This window comes from Perca fluviatilis, chromosome 13 (assembly GCF_010015445.1).
Source record: "Perca fluviatilis chromosome 13, GENO_Pfluv_1.0, whole genome shotgun sequence".
Classification (NCBI taxonomy): domain Eukaryota; kingdom Metazoa; phylum Chordata; class Actinopteri; order Perciformes; family Percidae; genus Perca; species Perca fluviatilis.
The window spans coordinates 16,962,915-16,980,157 of NC_053124.1; the positions used below are offsets into that span (position 1 = coordinate 16,962,915).

The 17,243-nt window shown below is 42.3% G+C and overlaps 1 protein-coding gene across 1 annotated transcript in view; it reads right to left on the bottom strand.

Annotated features, from left to right (window-relative positions):
* Positions 1–17,243, bottom strand: part of clasp2 (cytoplasmic linker associated protein 2) — a 62,993-nt gene that overhangs the window by 5,359 nt on the left and 40,391 nt on the right. The window contains 23 exon segments of the mRNA XM_039820307.1: positions 436–577; positions 1,014–1,120; positions 1,218–1,361; positions 1,571–1,714; positions 4,903–4,987; positions 5,285–5,448; positions 6,038–6,040; positions 6,373–6,432; positions 7,163–7,226; positions 7,310–7,401; positions 7,983–8,138; positions 8,400–8,423; positions 8,516–8,622; positions 9,105–9,167; positions 9,514–9,621; positions 10,803–10,847; positions 11,072–11,245; positions 12,676–12,702; positions 13,635–13,661; positions 13,888–13,989; positions 15,665–15,688; positions 16,405–16,557; positions 16,924–16,964. Coding sequence (XP_039676241.1) covers positions 436–577; positions 1,014–1,120; positions 1,218–1,361; positions 1,571–1,714; positions 4,903–4,987; positions 5,285–5,448; positions 6,038–6,040; positions 6,373–6,432; positions 7,163–7,226; positions 7,310–7,401; positions 7,983–8,138; positions 8,400–8,423; positions 8,516–8,622; positions 9,105–9,167; positions 9,514–9,621; positions 10,803–10,847; positions 11,072–11,245; positions 12,676–12,702; positions 13,635–13,661; positions 13,888–13,989; positions 15,665–15,688; positions 16,405–16,557; positions 16,924–16,964 — 2,056 coding nt within the window.

Genomic DNA, 17,243 nt, shown 5'->3' on the forward strand with positions numbered 1-17,243 from the left:
AGATGTCAGGGTCACATATAGTATGTGTTTAGACCTCTGCAAGTCTTGGGAAACATGCTGTAAGGTTAAACAAGACTATGCATCAAAACCCATTACTGTTTGAATACCAAGTGAAATATGTCTGTAGATTCGAGCAGCAAAAACGGTCACAGATCAAAAGTTAGCATGAAATACTTTGTCAGATCGTGTTTACATATTTTTTGTTGAATAATCAAAAAAGAATTTAGAACTCTTCTTATAAACTAAACTAAAAAAAACTTGTTCTAATTCAAAGTCATGTCATCACACCTTGGTAGAAAAAACTAATTTCCTTCACAATAATATTTTACAGAAGAAACAGTACAGCTCTAATACAGTAGTTCCATATGCGGATATACACATACCGACGTACACTTGCATCAACACATATAGCATCCATCCGTCTGCTCTACTGACCTCCTCTCCCTCCCGCCGGTGGACTGGTTCATTCATGTCCTCTTGGCTGCGGACGCTAAAGTTCTGGATCGCCTCGGTGACGCCTTTCAGTGAGCTGTAGATGTCCTCTGAGTTCATGTTCTCGGTGTCGTAGTCAAATGCACTGCACACAAACAATTACAGCTGAAGTGAGTCATCAACCGGTCCTGCTAAATATCACCCTTGGTATTGTTATACCTCACGTATGATACGTATTTCAGATGGTATTACGATGGTTTGTTTTTCTACTACACATTTGGTAAACATCTGGTTGAGATAAATGGGGGGGGGGGATGTCATTGGACTACCAAAATGTAATAATTACTTTATTAATTATATTGATCATATATTGTCAGACTATTTCTTTTACACTGTGAACTAAAAAACAAAGGATAAGAAGAAGCGCATGGAGCCATATTGTCGCTACTAAAACTAAATGTGGTTTAATTCATATAAACATCTGTAGACTTCACTCTTTTCTACTGTGTACATCTTGTCCTGTGTTCATGCTAATATGTCAATGATTATGAGATGGATTTTTCAGTGTGTGTGTGCGTTACCTTGGTGATGGGGTGTTCTGGGAGGTGTTGGTGGGGGATGTGACCGGGCTGGACCAGCTTGCTGGAGATCGGGGGTTGTGGCGCGCCAGAGGGCTGCCGATTGGTGCCTGAGGAAGTTAAGTTAGAAATTATGCCATTAATGTTACACTATAATGATTTACAGTCATAGAATATCATGTGTGTCTGAAACACTGCCTTTGTTACCTGTGCAGCGTTGCCAGTGTTCTTCAGATGGTTTTGAAGCAGCTTGGTGGCTCCGTCCTGAAAGGTTTTGGGCAGAGCTGCCAGCAGCATGGTGAACTCTGGAGTGTTGAGCTGAAACAGTGAGATTAACACCGACTGGGCTGCCTGTAACACACAAAACATATCACTCTCAGTTAAAAAGACTTAGAATCTCTACCGTCTAGCCTGTGTGTGTGTGTGTGTGTGTGTGTGTGTGTGTGTGTGTGTGTGTGTGTGTGTGTCAATGAATCAAAGTGTGTGGCAATTCCTTCCAATAACATTAGATAATGTTAAATAATAATGCTTTGAGCCGGTGGAGGTTTGTGTGTCAGTACCTTTCTGACGTCAGAGCTCTTGGGTTCAGTCGTCCAGGTAATTATGCGGGAGATGGCCAGCCGAGTCTCACTGGAGTTCACAAAGTCTGGAGCTTCCATCTGTAGCGTCAGCGTCTCAATATACTTCAGAATGGCCACCTTCACCTGCAATACAAAAATGTGCATTTAAACAAATCATTAGTAAGTTGACTGATAACAAAGAAACTGCATGGCCAATATTCACCTGCAAAAACACAAATACAGTAATTACAAAACTGCAATCACACGCATAAAAAAGTGACCACCAATGTTTACAGTCAACATGTACAACCGCAGCAGATGTGCATCTCTTGCAGGTCTGAAAATCAAATGATCTGATGAATCAGTGAGAGAAGATAAAAGTGCATTCATTGTCATGCTTTATAATGTGGGAAAACAAATCAATCAAAAAGAAAAGCCATGACAAATGACAAAACAAAAGGAACCAATAGATGCAAAACATTCACTGTGGAATCCGAAACGCCACAACAACTGACTCCTGCCCTGACTTCCCTCCATCTCTCTCCATATGCACCTCAAGGACCAGAAACGTCCTCCAAATCACTTATCGTACGCGCCATATAATTGCTCCCCCCGGAGCGCACTGACCTGGGAGGACTGGCTCCAGGCTGCGGCCTGCTCGTCTAGAGAGCAGGCATGGCGACGCGCTCTGGGGGGGAACAATTTTACCCCGGACCCTCCCCTGCCTCGCCCTCGCCTGCAACACGAGCTCCGTACAGGCTTCAGAGAGAAAGAGGAGAAGCACCGCATCATTTAACGGAGAGAGCAAGGGTGACGAGGACAGGGGAGGGCAAGGGGAGACAAAAGAGGAAAAGGAAGCAGAGGGAGGGAGGGTGCAGAAAGTTAAAGAGGAGTAAAAAGATGAGAAAAGTAGGCTTGGGCGATACTGAAATTTTATGATGATATTATTCTGAAAATCGGGCAATACACAATGTATTTGTTTAGGCCACATGATGGCAGCAAAGAGCGGTGATGCCGAGTTAATCAACAAAAAACAATGGTTCATCAAGCTTAAAGGTGCACTATGAGTTCCTGCAGGACGTCACTTCTGTTGACGTTCCAAGTAAATACCAAACAAAACAGAGCAAGCTCGCCCCTCCCCCCCCCATGTTTCTGTAACTGTCATGACTAACTGACAAACTGTCACAAACCCCCACCCCCAACCATCTTGTCGGTGATTGGCTGGAACGGGTTTGTTGTATTTTGGTGCACAGCCTGTGATTGTTTGACGTTTACGACCCCTGTGTTGTCTCCCGAGACCGGGCTTTTTCACTGTGTATTCAGGGGGCAGGCAGCTAGCGGATCAAGGAGAGATGCCTACGATTTGAGAGAAAAATGAAATCGAGCCGAAACCATGCAGGAACTCATAGTGCACCTTTAATGCAACAGTTTATAAGATGGTTATTGACTGCTGCGCTGCTGAAATGTTCAACATTGTATTGACATCCTTATATGTGTACACTTATCAGCTTTGCAAGGAAAGTGCATGACTTGATCTTGAAAGTCACCTCAGGCAGTATCTTTATGGTGTTATTTGTATTTTTATTGTGTGATGTTGATATATTTAAAAAAAAAAAAAATTATTGAGAAACTGTTAGAAGAGAAAGAAAAAAAAAAAAAAAAACTAGATGGGAATGTTGGATTTTAGCAAGCCCAGTGAATTGCATATCAGAAAAATCCAGGTACTTCAACTTTATTCCAGATATGACAATATTCAGAATTTGACACAAGTCATGTAAACAGCATATTCCGGTTGGATATTCCGAATAAGGCCTTTTTCTGAATATAGCATTTTCCGATTAAAACGTGGGATATTCCGGTATTATTAGGGTTTTAGAGGCAGTGTTTGGACATGTATGCAGCGCATTCGCAATATGCGTCTCAATCTGGGTTTTCACCGCAGGCTTATGGTCAGCTCTGTGCGTTGCTATGGGGGCTGTAAACAAACCAACCAGCCAACAGTTTACAGGGCTTCAGACCCGATAACAAGGAGAAACACAGCTACTTTTAAACATTATCAAAGACTTGGATATCAACAGGTTTTTGGATATGCGCACACATCGCTATGCCGACCTTTTCAAGTGGCTGGATATAGAAATGAAAGAGGGACGCTGTGTTCACACGCTCCAACAAGTCTCCCACTGCTGGTAAACTTTGAAAAAAAATCGTATTTCGCATGACTGCATGTAAACGGAAATATTAGTGGAATGTTCACTTTCATTAGCCATGTAAACAGCTTAGTCAGAATATTGTCTTTTTCGGAATAAAGGCAAAAACTGGAATATTATGTCCATGTAAACGTAGTCATTGATTCGCAAAATCATCAATCAACATATTTCTACATTCTCAGTGTTTATTGACATATTGCCCTCTCCTAGTCTGTGATGTGAGCTGAAAGGTCACGCTATGAGCTAACAGAGTGTGAGAACAATGTTTTTTGACGTTAAATGCCAGAGGTGTTGAAACAGCAGTGAAATAACGCAGAGTCAAATGAAGAGCAAAAATAATCTTGAGGAAATGTGTATTGCGGTGGACGGGTAAAATTGTGATGCTGATAATATCTTTCATTGCCCAAGCCTAGTTGGAAAGCCGAGGAAAAGAAAGCCTAATAAGGAATGAAAAAGTCGTGAGAATGGGGTCAAATATTGGGCAGAGAGATAAAGGGGTGTGAAGAGCGAAGAGTGAGAAATGAAGTAAAAGAATTTGAGGGGAAGGTAAGGAGTGGGGGGCTAGGTCATACTGGTGAGGTGAGAAGCTGCTCTAGCAGAAGGGTTAGTGAGGAGGAAAGTACGAAAGGATGGATAAGGAGTTAGATGAGGAAAGCTTGAAGGGGTGCCCACACTGTAGCAGAGCAAAAAGCCAGTGGAGAGGCTAGATCAATCATTAACCAATCACAGGCCAACATTTTAGGGTTTTGGGCAGGCATGAGGTCATATCAGTACAGCGGTTACCATGGTTACATAGTTTTGTTGAGTTTCCAGCCTTATGTTCATCCTTTCCTATAACCCCCCCCCCAAATATTCAATCTCTGCATGCTAGCAGAAATTAAGTTAGCTAGAAAGCTAGCATTGAAACTTGAGACACACTTGCAACAATATTGCAGCATTTTGAACGTGCATCTACCAGCAAAACACAAGGTAGACAATATCTCACACACACACACACACACACACACACACACACACACACACACACACACACACACACACACACACACACACACACACACACACACACACACACACACACACACACACACACACACTTACACACACACACACACACACAAACACAAACAAATGAGGTTACGGCGTCTGTGTCTGGTCCACAGTGAACCTCATGAGAATAGTAAACTGGAGGTCATTGGGGAAAGACTCTCTATTTAAAAAAAAAAAAAAAGAAAAACAAATTTAACTTCCAGCAAACACAGAAACACATCCCAAGTGTAAAAGGATCTTTGCCAGGTTATGATAAATTTCTGTGTTACCAAAAGAGTCAGAGGTAAACAATAATTTGTGTTAACTTTTCTCTTTGTGTATGTGTAAAAACACAAGACATAGAAGGCAGCATTGATCCTAGGGAGTCTATTTATTCTTTTATATGTAACAAATAATCTAAATGCAAACAATTTATATGTCCTAATGTCAGTCTGTACTGTGATAGCACGACACCCACCGTGTGACATCCAGGGCTCTCTGAACTTTGGCCTGTACCGAGCCCAGCAGGTCAGCCCCCATCTTCTTCAGCAGCTGTGTGAGCAGGACAAACAACCAGTCCTGCAGATCTTCCTTATGGACCTGGATGAAATCTACCAGTGTCTCCAGGAACATACTGAACACCTACACACACACACACACACACACACACACACACACACACACACACACACACACACACACACACACACACACACACACACACACACACACACACACACACACACACACACACACACACACACACACACACAGAGTTTGAGTGACATTGACTCAGTCACTCAACAATTCACATTTCATGCACATATGCATGCATACAATAGTCCTGCATTTACAGTGTCATTACAGGATACATGAAGGTTATGCTGAAAAAGTATCATGTGAGAGTAGCATTAGTTCCCATGGTGAAGTTAGTAGTTATTCACTCATCACTGCAGCAGCCCACCTTCATTTCCAATCACCAACCAACCAACCAACCAATCACCCAAATTAATAATATTAATATTAGAGGACAACCACAATGAGACAGTTTATTGCTTGACAAGAATTAACAAACACCAATCAGACAGTGTGGAGTCACCATCCCTAAATGCCAGTGGTTAATTTCAGCAGCACTGTAGTTAAAGGTAACCTTTTGTGAGGTAGGTTAGTGGGTGAGATTTTATTCAAACACAATGTATGAATACAGTTAACACTGATTGGCCAAACTTACTCTCTACAGAGAGTTCCAGAGTGGGGGATGCATGGGGGAGAGAGAGAGAGAGAGAGAGACACATCTGTTAGCATCCTGACAAAGAAAACCTGAATGAACTCGTCTGCGTAGACTCAAAATCAGTCCATGCCTTTAATCCAACATTTGCAAAATGGAAATAGAAACAAATAAATAAGAGAAACAACTTTTTAAAAAAAAACGTGATGTTTTGTGTACACTAGGTAAGAAAACAGAGAGACGTTGGGAAAAAAAAAGGTAGATGAGAAAGAAGAAGTGGGGATGGTGTGGGATAGATAGATGAAGGCAGGAGAGGGATCCATGGTGAGATGCAGTACCTTGAAGGAGGCTGAGCTTATACCGGATTCTGCCGTGCCGTACACCCTGCTGCAGTCTCGCTGAAATTCATCAAATCGTCAAACGTCAAACGAGGGGGAAGGGGAGGGGTTCAGCTCACACACCTTATGACGTGTGAGGCAGCGGGCATTCAAAAAACGCCGAAAAAACAGTAGCAGTGTTAGAGGGTGAACCGCAGCTGGTTAGTCAGAGAAGAGCTGGCAGCCCATATACTTGTGTGTGTATATTCAAGAGCGTTTTTTAGAGTGTGTGTGCGCGGTCAGTGTCGTCACTTCAGACTGCAGGGAGAAAGGGGAAAGAGAGGGATTGGCAGTGAATGCAGTGAGCACAGCCGGCAGTTTGGCTGCTGAACAGTGACAGAGCAATCCCACAGGACGGCGGAGAGAGAGTGAGGTCACACGCAAACTCAGGCTTGTCATGCCGTTAGAAAACAGTCCGTTGCACACTCTGCATGCCTGTGATTATGTTGGAGTGTAAATATCGATGTGTGTGTACATCTGAGAATACATTTTGACCTATTTACCTCTAAACTTATTCAAAAGATAATATTTGACATCCTTGAGTGTTAAAATGTGTCCGTATGTATTAACAAATAGATCCTCGTGTTTGTTTTGGCAGAATCCGGTACTGTCAAGAATGGTGGGGATAAACAAAATATTTGAAACCAAAGTAAAATAAAAGTGGGTGAATTATGAATCTATTTGGCATGACATGAAAATGAGTGAGTGTTGTGCATCTTAGTGTGAGTACTTGCGCTGTATGCACTCATACCTTACTGTGAGGATCTGCAAACATCCTGGTGAAGATTTCACACAGCCTCTTCAACTCTACCCGACTGCAGATGAAAAACAAACCGTTAGACGAAAATCAACAATCAATTTATTCTTTGAAAACACTTCCGCATGTTCTGTGGCTGACCTGAGGGTGCGTTGGTTCTTGAGCAGCGCCTGTAGGCCCAACAGCCCCTCTTTCCTCTCTGACCAGTTGGCACTGGCACAACGGTTCAGCACCTGGCAAGAACCACAAATATAGACACACACACACACACACACACAAAGGCCTGTTGAGACTTTATATAGGCACACATTTTCATCACTGCAAAGTTGTAGTGCACAAAATCATCTGAAATCCAAATTTAACTTGTTTGACCAAACTAGCATACTTATAGCTCAATCATCTTCTCAAAATTCTACTATGAGGACATAAACTTAAAGTCTGATCACTGCAGATGCACAGTATATTCATTCAGCAAATCCTTAAAAATCTGTGCAAGGATAAGAAACTGCAAGGCTTCAAATTGGATGTTTTTCAAACGTAATGAACTTAACAGTACGTACATGTACAATATGTATGTATGAGTAACATGATCAGCAGTATAGCATTTTCTGCATGCCATAGGAGGCAAGACGCACTGAGCAGAGGAAAAAACTGCCTGGATAAAAGAGAAAATGCACTATAAAGGTGTTATTGTAATCCGTTTCGGAAAGTGTGCACTTCTGTCTGGCACACGTGTCTTTTGGATACTTGTTGTTTGGCCTAATGACGGATCTGGTTCACAAGAGTTTTCTGCTGTAGTGCTGTTGCCGCCAACCTCAGCTACGTCTTCAGTCTGTCTCATGTAGGTGGGGATGGCTCCTCCGTTCCTGGAGCTGTAGGACCTCTCTGAACAGGCGCTGGATGCATCACTGTTAGCGTCATCATCAGAGTACATGCTGTAGTTTTCGTACCGCCGCCGTGCAGGCTTCTTCTGTGGGTGGAGGACAGGAATCCAAAGGAGATTAAATAATACTGAAAGTGAAGAGAGTAATACCAGGCACAAAACATGGAATCACACCCCTGCTTTAAAGAACACACACACACACACACACACACACACACACACACACACACACACACACACACACACACACACACACACACACACACACACACACACACACACACACACACACACACACACACACACACACACACACACACACAAAAAGAGGCAGGAGAAGAAGCTGACCTTGGACCGCATGTCTCCCAACAGCTGACAGCATTAAACAGCAGGTAGAACCAGGAGTTAGTTAACACAAAGTGTTATGTGTTTTTAATGTATGCGTGTTGTAAGTGTTTTCATACCAGTGCATCTGCGAGAGCCTCTTCTACATCTGAGCCTGTGTTGAGGACCCTCATGGCACTAACTGAGGAAGAGAGACGACTAGACTGACTGATGCCAAAACTGGATCCTGCATGGAATCAGACAGAAATATCCTCTGATGATCCACCATTCTCCTCATCATCCATTCTCAACCCACACACGCTACATTTCCCATGAGCCAACCCTGTAAGTTGATGTGATGACTTGTTAGGTGACATTGCAGGTACCGCTGGGGGAGAAAGTATGATTTACAGAAAACACACAAAACATGTTGGTGTCCTTGCCAAAAAGGGGCAGAGCTAAATAAAGAAAAATGGTAAAACTGGCAGAAAGGTTATCAACTGGCAACGGAACGGGCGGAAACATGCTATTCCACTGGAAGGTTCGACATCCTGGAGCAAAAAAAACACACACACACAGGGGCTGATGGACAAGAAAAAGAAACAGGTTGATAAAATAATATAGGAGAAGATGCCTGGCAAGAGAACAAAAGGAGAACGGGCGAGCGAACAAAAATTAAGGCGACGTGGGTGGGTGAGGTACGGAGAAATAGATGTACTCAGCCTTCACCTGCAGCACCAAAAGCGTCAGGTGTGTGTAGAGCTCCAGTGGAGCGAGAGTAGCTCCGCGTTGCTGCAACCAAGATTAAAACACACATACAGAGTTTAACACTTGCGCGCACACATACACTCAAAGAGACAAACACACACGCAACCCTAACACTGATCAAACAGGGTGTGAGAGTAGAAAGAAAGGCTGAAAAACATGCAAGTGATTGTTTTTTGATCACCCTCAACTTTTTAAACGGTTGAGATTTTTTTTTTTTTATAAATTTGGTTTAAATAAGACACTGAATTAAAATAAAAGCCTATGTTTCTCTGGTTTGAACTAACTTTATGTATAAAAGAAAGGTTACTCCTCCATGTCTTATTCATTCTAGCCATCCCTCCTGGGGTATCTGGCTACTACTGCTACTCACCAAGGGGAGTGAAGGAGCGTATGGGGCTGGTGTCCCGGCTGCTCTCCCTGCTGGCCTCTCTGCTGCAGCCCTGACTCATACTGGGCCGAGGGATACGACTGCCCCGAGCTAACGCCAGCCGGGTTACAACACCGCACCGCAGCAGAGGGAAAGATGAGGAGTGAACAGGGGAAAGAAGAGAAGCGGAGAGAAGAAAAGTGGTAGTAAGAACACAAAGGACAAGTGGAAGGTACATAAAGAACAAAAAGACAAAGAAGAAAGACAAACATGAGCAGTGACAAAGGAGAGAGAGTGGACTTTACATGGATAAAGGCATAAATAAGACAGAACAGGCAAAAGTGACAGAAAAGAGAGAATACGAGCACAGGTTGACTGACTCCGAGGGAGCATCTCAACAGATATGACTTATTTTCTGTTATTTTAGAGCAAGAAGTTCAATTATCTAAATAGTTGCACATTACTTTCCTGTCGGTGACTAATCGTTTAAGCTAGTCTATAAAATGTCCAAAAATACTGAAAGCACCCATCAAAAGTTATATATTAGGGTTCTCCTTTGTTGTTTCCTAGTTTACTATTTTTAAAAAAAATCCTGAAATTAGCATCTCAGGAGCGAGAACCAGTGAATTTGGGCATATTTGCTTAAAAAATTACTTAAACGATTAATTGATTCTCAAAATTGTTGCAGATTAATTTTCTGTTGACATTTTTTCAGCTCTAGATGAGATGCACCCAAAAGAAGCAGAGGACTGCAGGACTCACATATAAATGAAACAAACTTGTCTGAGAATCACATGCGCTCAGACAATCACCCTGTGTCTCACACAAAGACACAGAATAGTAAAGGAAATGATTTGCGATGAGTTAAGCGATCAAGGGACGGGCGAAGGGAGGATCTGCGCTTGCCGTTTTCATCCAGTAGCATCGCAATCAACTTCACCGTTCATTGCTCTGTTTATCAGCCTCAGCATCGACCCAGCCAATCAGCGTTAATCACAGCCTACCAAAGGGTTACCCAGCCCTGATGAAGCTTCGCTGATCCTGCTAGGTCCATTAACCAGCCACTGACAACAGGTTAGTAAAGAGAGGGAGGAGTTCATAATTCATGGGCATCTGCTGATCATGGGCACCCATCACCATAAAACACAGCCATAAAGTTAGAGACTTGATGTGATGGAGGGATTGGGAAGGCGGGAATGATGGATTGGGATAAAGAATGAGAGATGATGCTGAGAATAGATAGAGGTTAAGAGATGGATAGCAGGAAGGTCTGGTTGAAGTCGGAGCCTTACCTCCTCTGCTTGCTCCATTGTAGATGGAACTAATGCTGGAAGGAGCTAGAGGACAGAAGTACCAGGGGCAGGAAGAAATGAGGACAGGGAGCAGGAGGGGAAAAAAAAAAAAGTTGAGATCCAAGGGTATGTGGACGATTGTGTGAGCTGCTTGTGTCTACAGTTGAGTTTTTAAACCAACCGATCAAATAACATTTGAGCAGTTGTTATAAAACTGATGCAGGAAGACAAATATAAAATATTAAATGAACCACTAATTGTTTACTTACCAACAGACAGGCGGGTGGGCGAAGAGTCTCTGGAACAGCCCTGGCTGCGGGGGATGCGGCTGCGTCTGTTTTTGTCCCCACTGGACCCAGCCAGCACCCGGTGGGCCCCTGAGCTCAAGGTGCTCAGGGCCGTACTCGTCAGCACACGACCCGGGGAGCCACTCCGACTGCCAGCTTCAGAGAGACAGAGAGAAGAGGACAAAATACAAAGATAGGGAGAAAGTAAAGTCAGAGCCTCACTCAGGCAACAAGTGGAATTTGACAGTGAAAGCTATAGAATAAAGGAAATCCCCCTTTGTGGCGCTTATTTTAGAGGTGGTGACTAGTTTTGACTAACAAAGACAGTTGCTACTGCCCTTCACTTAGTTTTCAAATACTTTGAGTAAATGTTGTAACATATACTACGTATATTGAACATACACAGAACTTAATGGCGACCGTTACAGTGTTGGATGTCATTGGAAAGAGGATTCTTGGGGCTAGGAGAGTTGAAAACCAGACCAAGAGGAAAATGCATTTTACAAGTGTTGATGCTTATTTGTACAAAATCTTTCCTAAAAATACATTTCTAAATGAATACATTTAACAAATGCATTTAAATAAAATGTAATTAAGGTTGATGCACTATTAAAATAAAAAGGTAGTAGTGTACTGTATAGCCTACACTATATTAAGGGACTGTTTTATGTTTTAGTAACAAGTTTGGATGTTTTTATAAATAACATAGTTGTGTAAATAGGCCACATACAAAACAGACAACACGATGATGATTTACAGACAGCTCTGCTGTCTATTTGAAGAACGTTTTTGTCCAAAACGAATACACATTTGATAACAGAGGTTTCAATTTCTCCTCTCCATGACATCCTGTCTCCAAATGCAAAGTCCACAGTGTGTCTAATTCTACAATGACTCACATTACTATCAACCTGAAGACAAACATAGGAGAAGAAGCTCTGCAGTGCTGAATATAAAGTGTGTGAACAGACTTTTGGGAAACAAGCTCAACACATGAAGCTTAATGGATTTCAACATGATTGAAAGTGAGCACGCAGACCAGACTCTCTCTATCATTGACACACAAAAACTACTAAAGCCAAACACACAAACTCAACCCATGAAAAGTCTGTTGCTTTGTACTAGTACCTAGTGACACAAAGCTAAACAAATACATCTACATGACAGGAGAAAATCTAAATGGGGATTGTTCTAATATCTTGATCACCACTTGTGACTTGAGTAGCTGATAATGTATTCCTTTTTATACTTTCATGATATAAAAAAAGACCTGATCCTGACTTTGACCTCAAGACATTTTGTGTTATATTTGCCAATCAACTCTCCCTTCCTTCCTCTTCTCAATCTTAAGACTACATCCAGGCACACATAAGAGTGCAGAAACATGAGGCTCCCAAAGCAGTGTGTTTAGCATGATCACATAGAAGCCATGTTAACAGTCTGTGACTACAAATCCCAGCATGCCAGAGTGGGAGGAGTTTTAAGTGACCTTATTGGGTGCATGTGAAGTTTGGGGGGAGTCAGGGCAATAGAGGAAAGGCAGTAAAGATAAAGAGAGTGGAAAAGAAGTAGCGGTGTAATCTTACCACCAACAGGGGTAGCAGACTGAGATCCTGAGCCATTAAGCCCATTGGTTGGGAGGAGGGGGAAAGCAGAGGCGAGGGGGAAGGAACAGCAGATTAAACCAGATGAATTTTGGGTGTTAGCGCAAAAGAAGTATCATGGGAGTTAGAACACAGAGTATGATGGGAGCGCATCCTGGTGTTCCATAAATAATCAAATCAATTTATTATTAAATAGAAACTAGGTATTGAAAATGTGTTGCTAAAACAAAGACACACTGAACCAGCAGCAGATGACAGCCTGGAAAAAGCAGTGCATGTTGGGACAGCTGGCATATGTATCAAGCAAAGCCTGTTCACAATGAGGAAAAGAAAATGCCTCAAAGTAAATATGCTCAAAAGTATCCATACACTCTATCACACAAACACACATATACGTAGAAATCGCTCTGAGACTCCGTTCAGCTGCCATTTCCTCCGTTTCTGTTAGAATGTTGTTCGGATTTGGGCTTTGAACTCTTGATCAGGCAACTTCCATTTAGTCTTTAAATGTCCAGATCTGATTGGTGCAGTGGACTGCGGTCCAATCACTGTCCACCTTTAAACTGGTTTTCAAACCAGCACCAAAGCCATCATGCTTTAAGCAGCAAGTATTCTAAGAAAGCAGGTACACACACTTCTGCTTCATGAGTTGCAATAGCAGCTAGCTCAGTGGCTTGTGTTCCTTCGTTTCTGTTGAAGTATTTTTAATAACATAAATGACAGCCAGAGCTATAGGCTAGAGCACCGGAAACTGTCCACCACACAATCCTCAGTGATGAGACACAGCATGCACAGAAAAACACACACACATTAAAACCCACATACACACTCCGCTTTACACAAAACACCTTGATCAGAATGAGAGCAATAGCAGGTGGACCACCATTCCCACTGTGGTACACAGATAGACACACTCTGACTCTGACACACAAACAGAATACCTGGTGTGCAATCGGATTCGTCGGAACCTAAAGGCACAAAAACATTTACACAGCTTATCGTCACCGTGAAGGCAACAAGTAATGAAACCAAAGAGCCTGAGAAACTGCAAACACTCACTCCAAGAAGCTCACACGCCCCGATTCTGTTGCTGTTTATTTGTTTATGTTAGGTGGTAAGTGGACTTGATACCCAGACTGTTCCAATCACAGCTGATTTAAGTCATGCTGTGTGTCGGTGGAAGGGGGTACATACGTTGTGACTGGGAGACCATCTTGGTGCGGCTGCGTCCTCGTGAGTCCACCTGGCTAGACATGCTGCTGGCAGTGGATAAGGGCTGCTTGGTACGTACACGGCCTGTATGTATGCAGAGGGAAAAATACGTTAAAAATACAAAAACACCAAACACTGCTGTACTTTCTACACTCCTACTTTCTATGCTCCTACATCTCGTTACAAACTGTTGAATGCAGCCCAGAACCTAAAAGGCACTACAGCTGACGAAAAGCCACTAATGTTGGAAGTTGCTGAATGAAAATCAGATCCTAAACTAAACACTCAGATTCAGCCACACAGACACAAACACCAGGGATGCTTCAGCGGATTAGGAACCAGTGTCAGTAAAGGGCGTACATACAATTTGAAACTTGTCATGACCCAGCTAATTATTTATCTTTAAGTATTGACTGATTTGATGAAAATATCATCCAACATCTTGCAACATTTTGTGAGTCACTGTGAGATATTACTAGCCTGGAAACCAAAAGAATTTGTAAGCTCATGTTTAATTTGCTCTGGCAGATATGTCTGGCCCCCTTCCCGTTCAGGCAGATTTCCAGGCGGCCAGAACCTTGATGGGCCAATCACAACAGTTTAGCTCACATGGGGCGGGTTTAAAACAATGACTGACAGAGGAGCGTCATGCTTACCGAACGCCATCCATGACATGACCGAATGTAACATAACGCTCCTTGGAAATTGAAAATGAACGGGGAGGTTCCAGACTAATACGCATTTGCCAATTAGTCTGTTGAATCCAGGCAAAAATATTACTTCAACCCACAGTTCATTCATATCATTCACTTTAGCCTCTGCAGTGCATCATCCAATCCACTTACAGCTGCATTTTTTGTTTATGTAAAGTAATTCTTTATTTGTATTATATTAAAATACTTGCTCAAAGGTATTATTAATGTTGGATCTGTAATGTCAAATTTCAAGATTTAGAGATATTTAATTTTTATTGTACATTTGTACTGTTTTAAATTGAGGGTACCACAGTCAAATAATTTCAATATATTGATTACTGGTGATTACTCTGCAGACGACAACACACTAACTAAATTTGTCAACTTTCCCAACTAGAACATCCCTAAAACATGCCCACACACACACATCCAACTAACCACGATCTTACCATTGTCTGACCTGGTCCCTACAGACAGAAAGAAGGAGCAGGTTGTAAATATTACATTTCACCTGCACGTTTCAAAATGTAAATATCTAGCATTTTCCCCTTACTGTTTATTCTACATTCTCTATTTAGTCTATATAGTACTGTTCATTATGTACATACTCTGTACATTACTCTGCACTTTACTGTTGTTTTGCACTTCTGGTCAGATGCTAAACTGCACTTTGTTGTGTCAGTACCTGTTCTCTCTGCTCTGTGCAATAACAATTAAGTTACATCTAAACTTATATGAGTATAATGGCACTACAACAACACACCCTAAGAGTATCATAATAAAGCCTCAATACCTGAATGATACAGTTTAATGGAGGTGTTGGTAGTTAGACCGTTTCTGTATTAAAAATAAGATGATTCATGATAAGGTGAGTAGGATGGTGATGTAAATGAGGGTTGAATGCAATCTGACAGCAGGGGGCGCTGTGGCCACACACTGCAACAAAAAGGAGCTGATATGGACCGGTGGACTGGAATGAAGTGAGGAAAGGGAAAAGAGGAGAAAAAAAGATAAGAAAAGCATGAGTAGGTTGTCGCTGGTGAAGCAGAGTGAGATGATCTTACCATCCGTTTTATCAGAGGCATCATCTTTAGTGGCAGAGAGAGAGAGAGAGAGAGAGAGAGAGAGAGAGAGAGAGAGAGAAGGGGGAAGAAACAAAAGGGAAGAAACAAAGGAAAACAAAATGGAAAGGATTGATTCAAATGATTATTAAAAGTAAGACACAAAAGGAAAAGCCCAAGAAAGGGAAAATAAAAATAGAAACGAAAGTGTCAGAAACCAGGAAACACAAAATGATGAAAAAGAATACAGAATGAGAGGGGAGAGACAAGAGAAGAGAGGAGCACAGTCTGTATTAGTTACAGAACATCTGTTTAACAGAGAACCATGCAGATACAGTGGTCAACATTGAAACAGCGAGAAACAAACACAGAGGACGATATTCATCTACAGAACATGCACACAGAAAATATCCATACCAAAACATATACAGGATACATTAACAGGCAATGAGGAGGCATCAGGAGAGGAGAGTACAGGAGCGGAGAGGAGAAAGGCCAGTCCAAGCACTGAAGTGTGTGTGTATAAGTCCATCCTTATTCATTGTTTTGTAGATATGGCGAGCCTTTCTAGAGGATGACCTTTACTTCAACCTGTCAGAAGCTTTAGAACTACTACAACTTCTGAGCTGATCTGAGAGCACTCCTCAGATAGTGTCATCTCTGCCTGACATCCTGCTGATTTCATGCCAACTAATGTCTGCACTGTCCGATTAGTCATCTAACATGACTGACAGGGCCCTTACCCAGTGAGGAGTAGGAGCCAGGGGGCAGACGCCCTGTTGCCCTGGTCTGTCCGACGTGCCGGTACTTAGCGACTGCTGCTGCGTTTACATCCACATCACTACGGGAGCGCTGCAAGGAAGCCGACGACAACCCACCCTTTGAACCCGCAGGGACTGATAGGACAGGAGGAGGAGTGTGTTGGAGAAGGGATGGGAGGTGATGAGGGGATATATACGTCACAAACACATGCAGGCACCACACAACCCAAATACTGATACCGTACAGAAAAACACAAACAGCCAGACACATACACATATGTGTGCGTACATGTGTCTGGTAACATAAAAACAACATAAGAGGATGTGACTGTACGGACACAGGCAGATGTAAATGAGAATGATGGGAAATGGTTCTGTAAGAGCTGATGTTTGTCATAGTGTATGTGTGCTTTCACAGGAGTGAGTGAGCCTGAGATTATTGGTTTGAGAGAGCTTGCATGTGTATCTGCCACTGTGTGTGTCTGAGTGGATTTGACTCACCTCGGCCTGGAGCTGCAGACCATTTAGAAGTCAGAGGCCGACTGCCAGAGGAGGGAGCAAAGTAGGTCAGTCCCCAACAAAACAAAATCACATTGCTAATGTAAAACTGGGTGATGAACAATTTTTTTTCTTCTCATTGACAAAATATAAGATAAATATTTTTTCAATGAAGTAGAGTGGACTACTTCAAATGTAAACAAATACACACTAGAGCGTAAATTAGGGCAGAAAGACTACAACATGAAACTGGGTTATTCAGAGAATGCGCTTATTCAACAAACAATGATGATTTGTTTGACATAAAAAAAAAATCTGTGTGT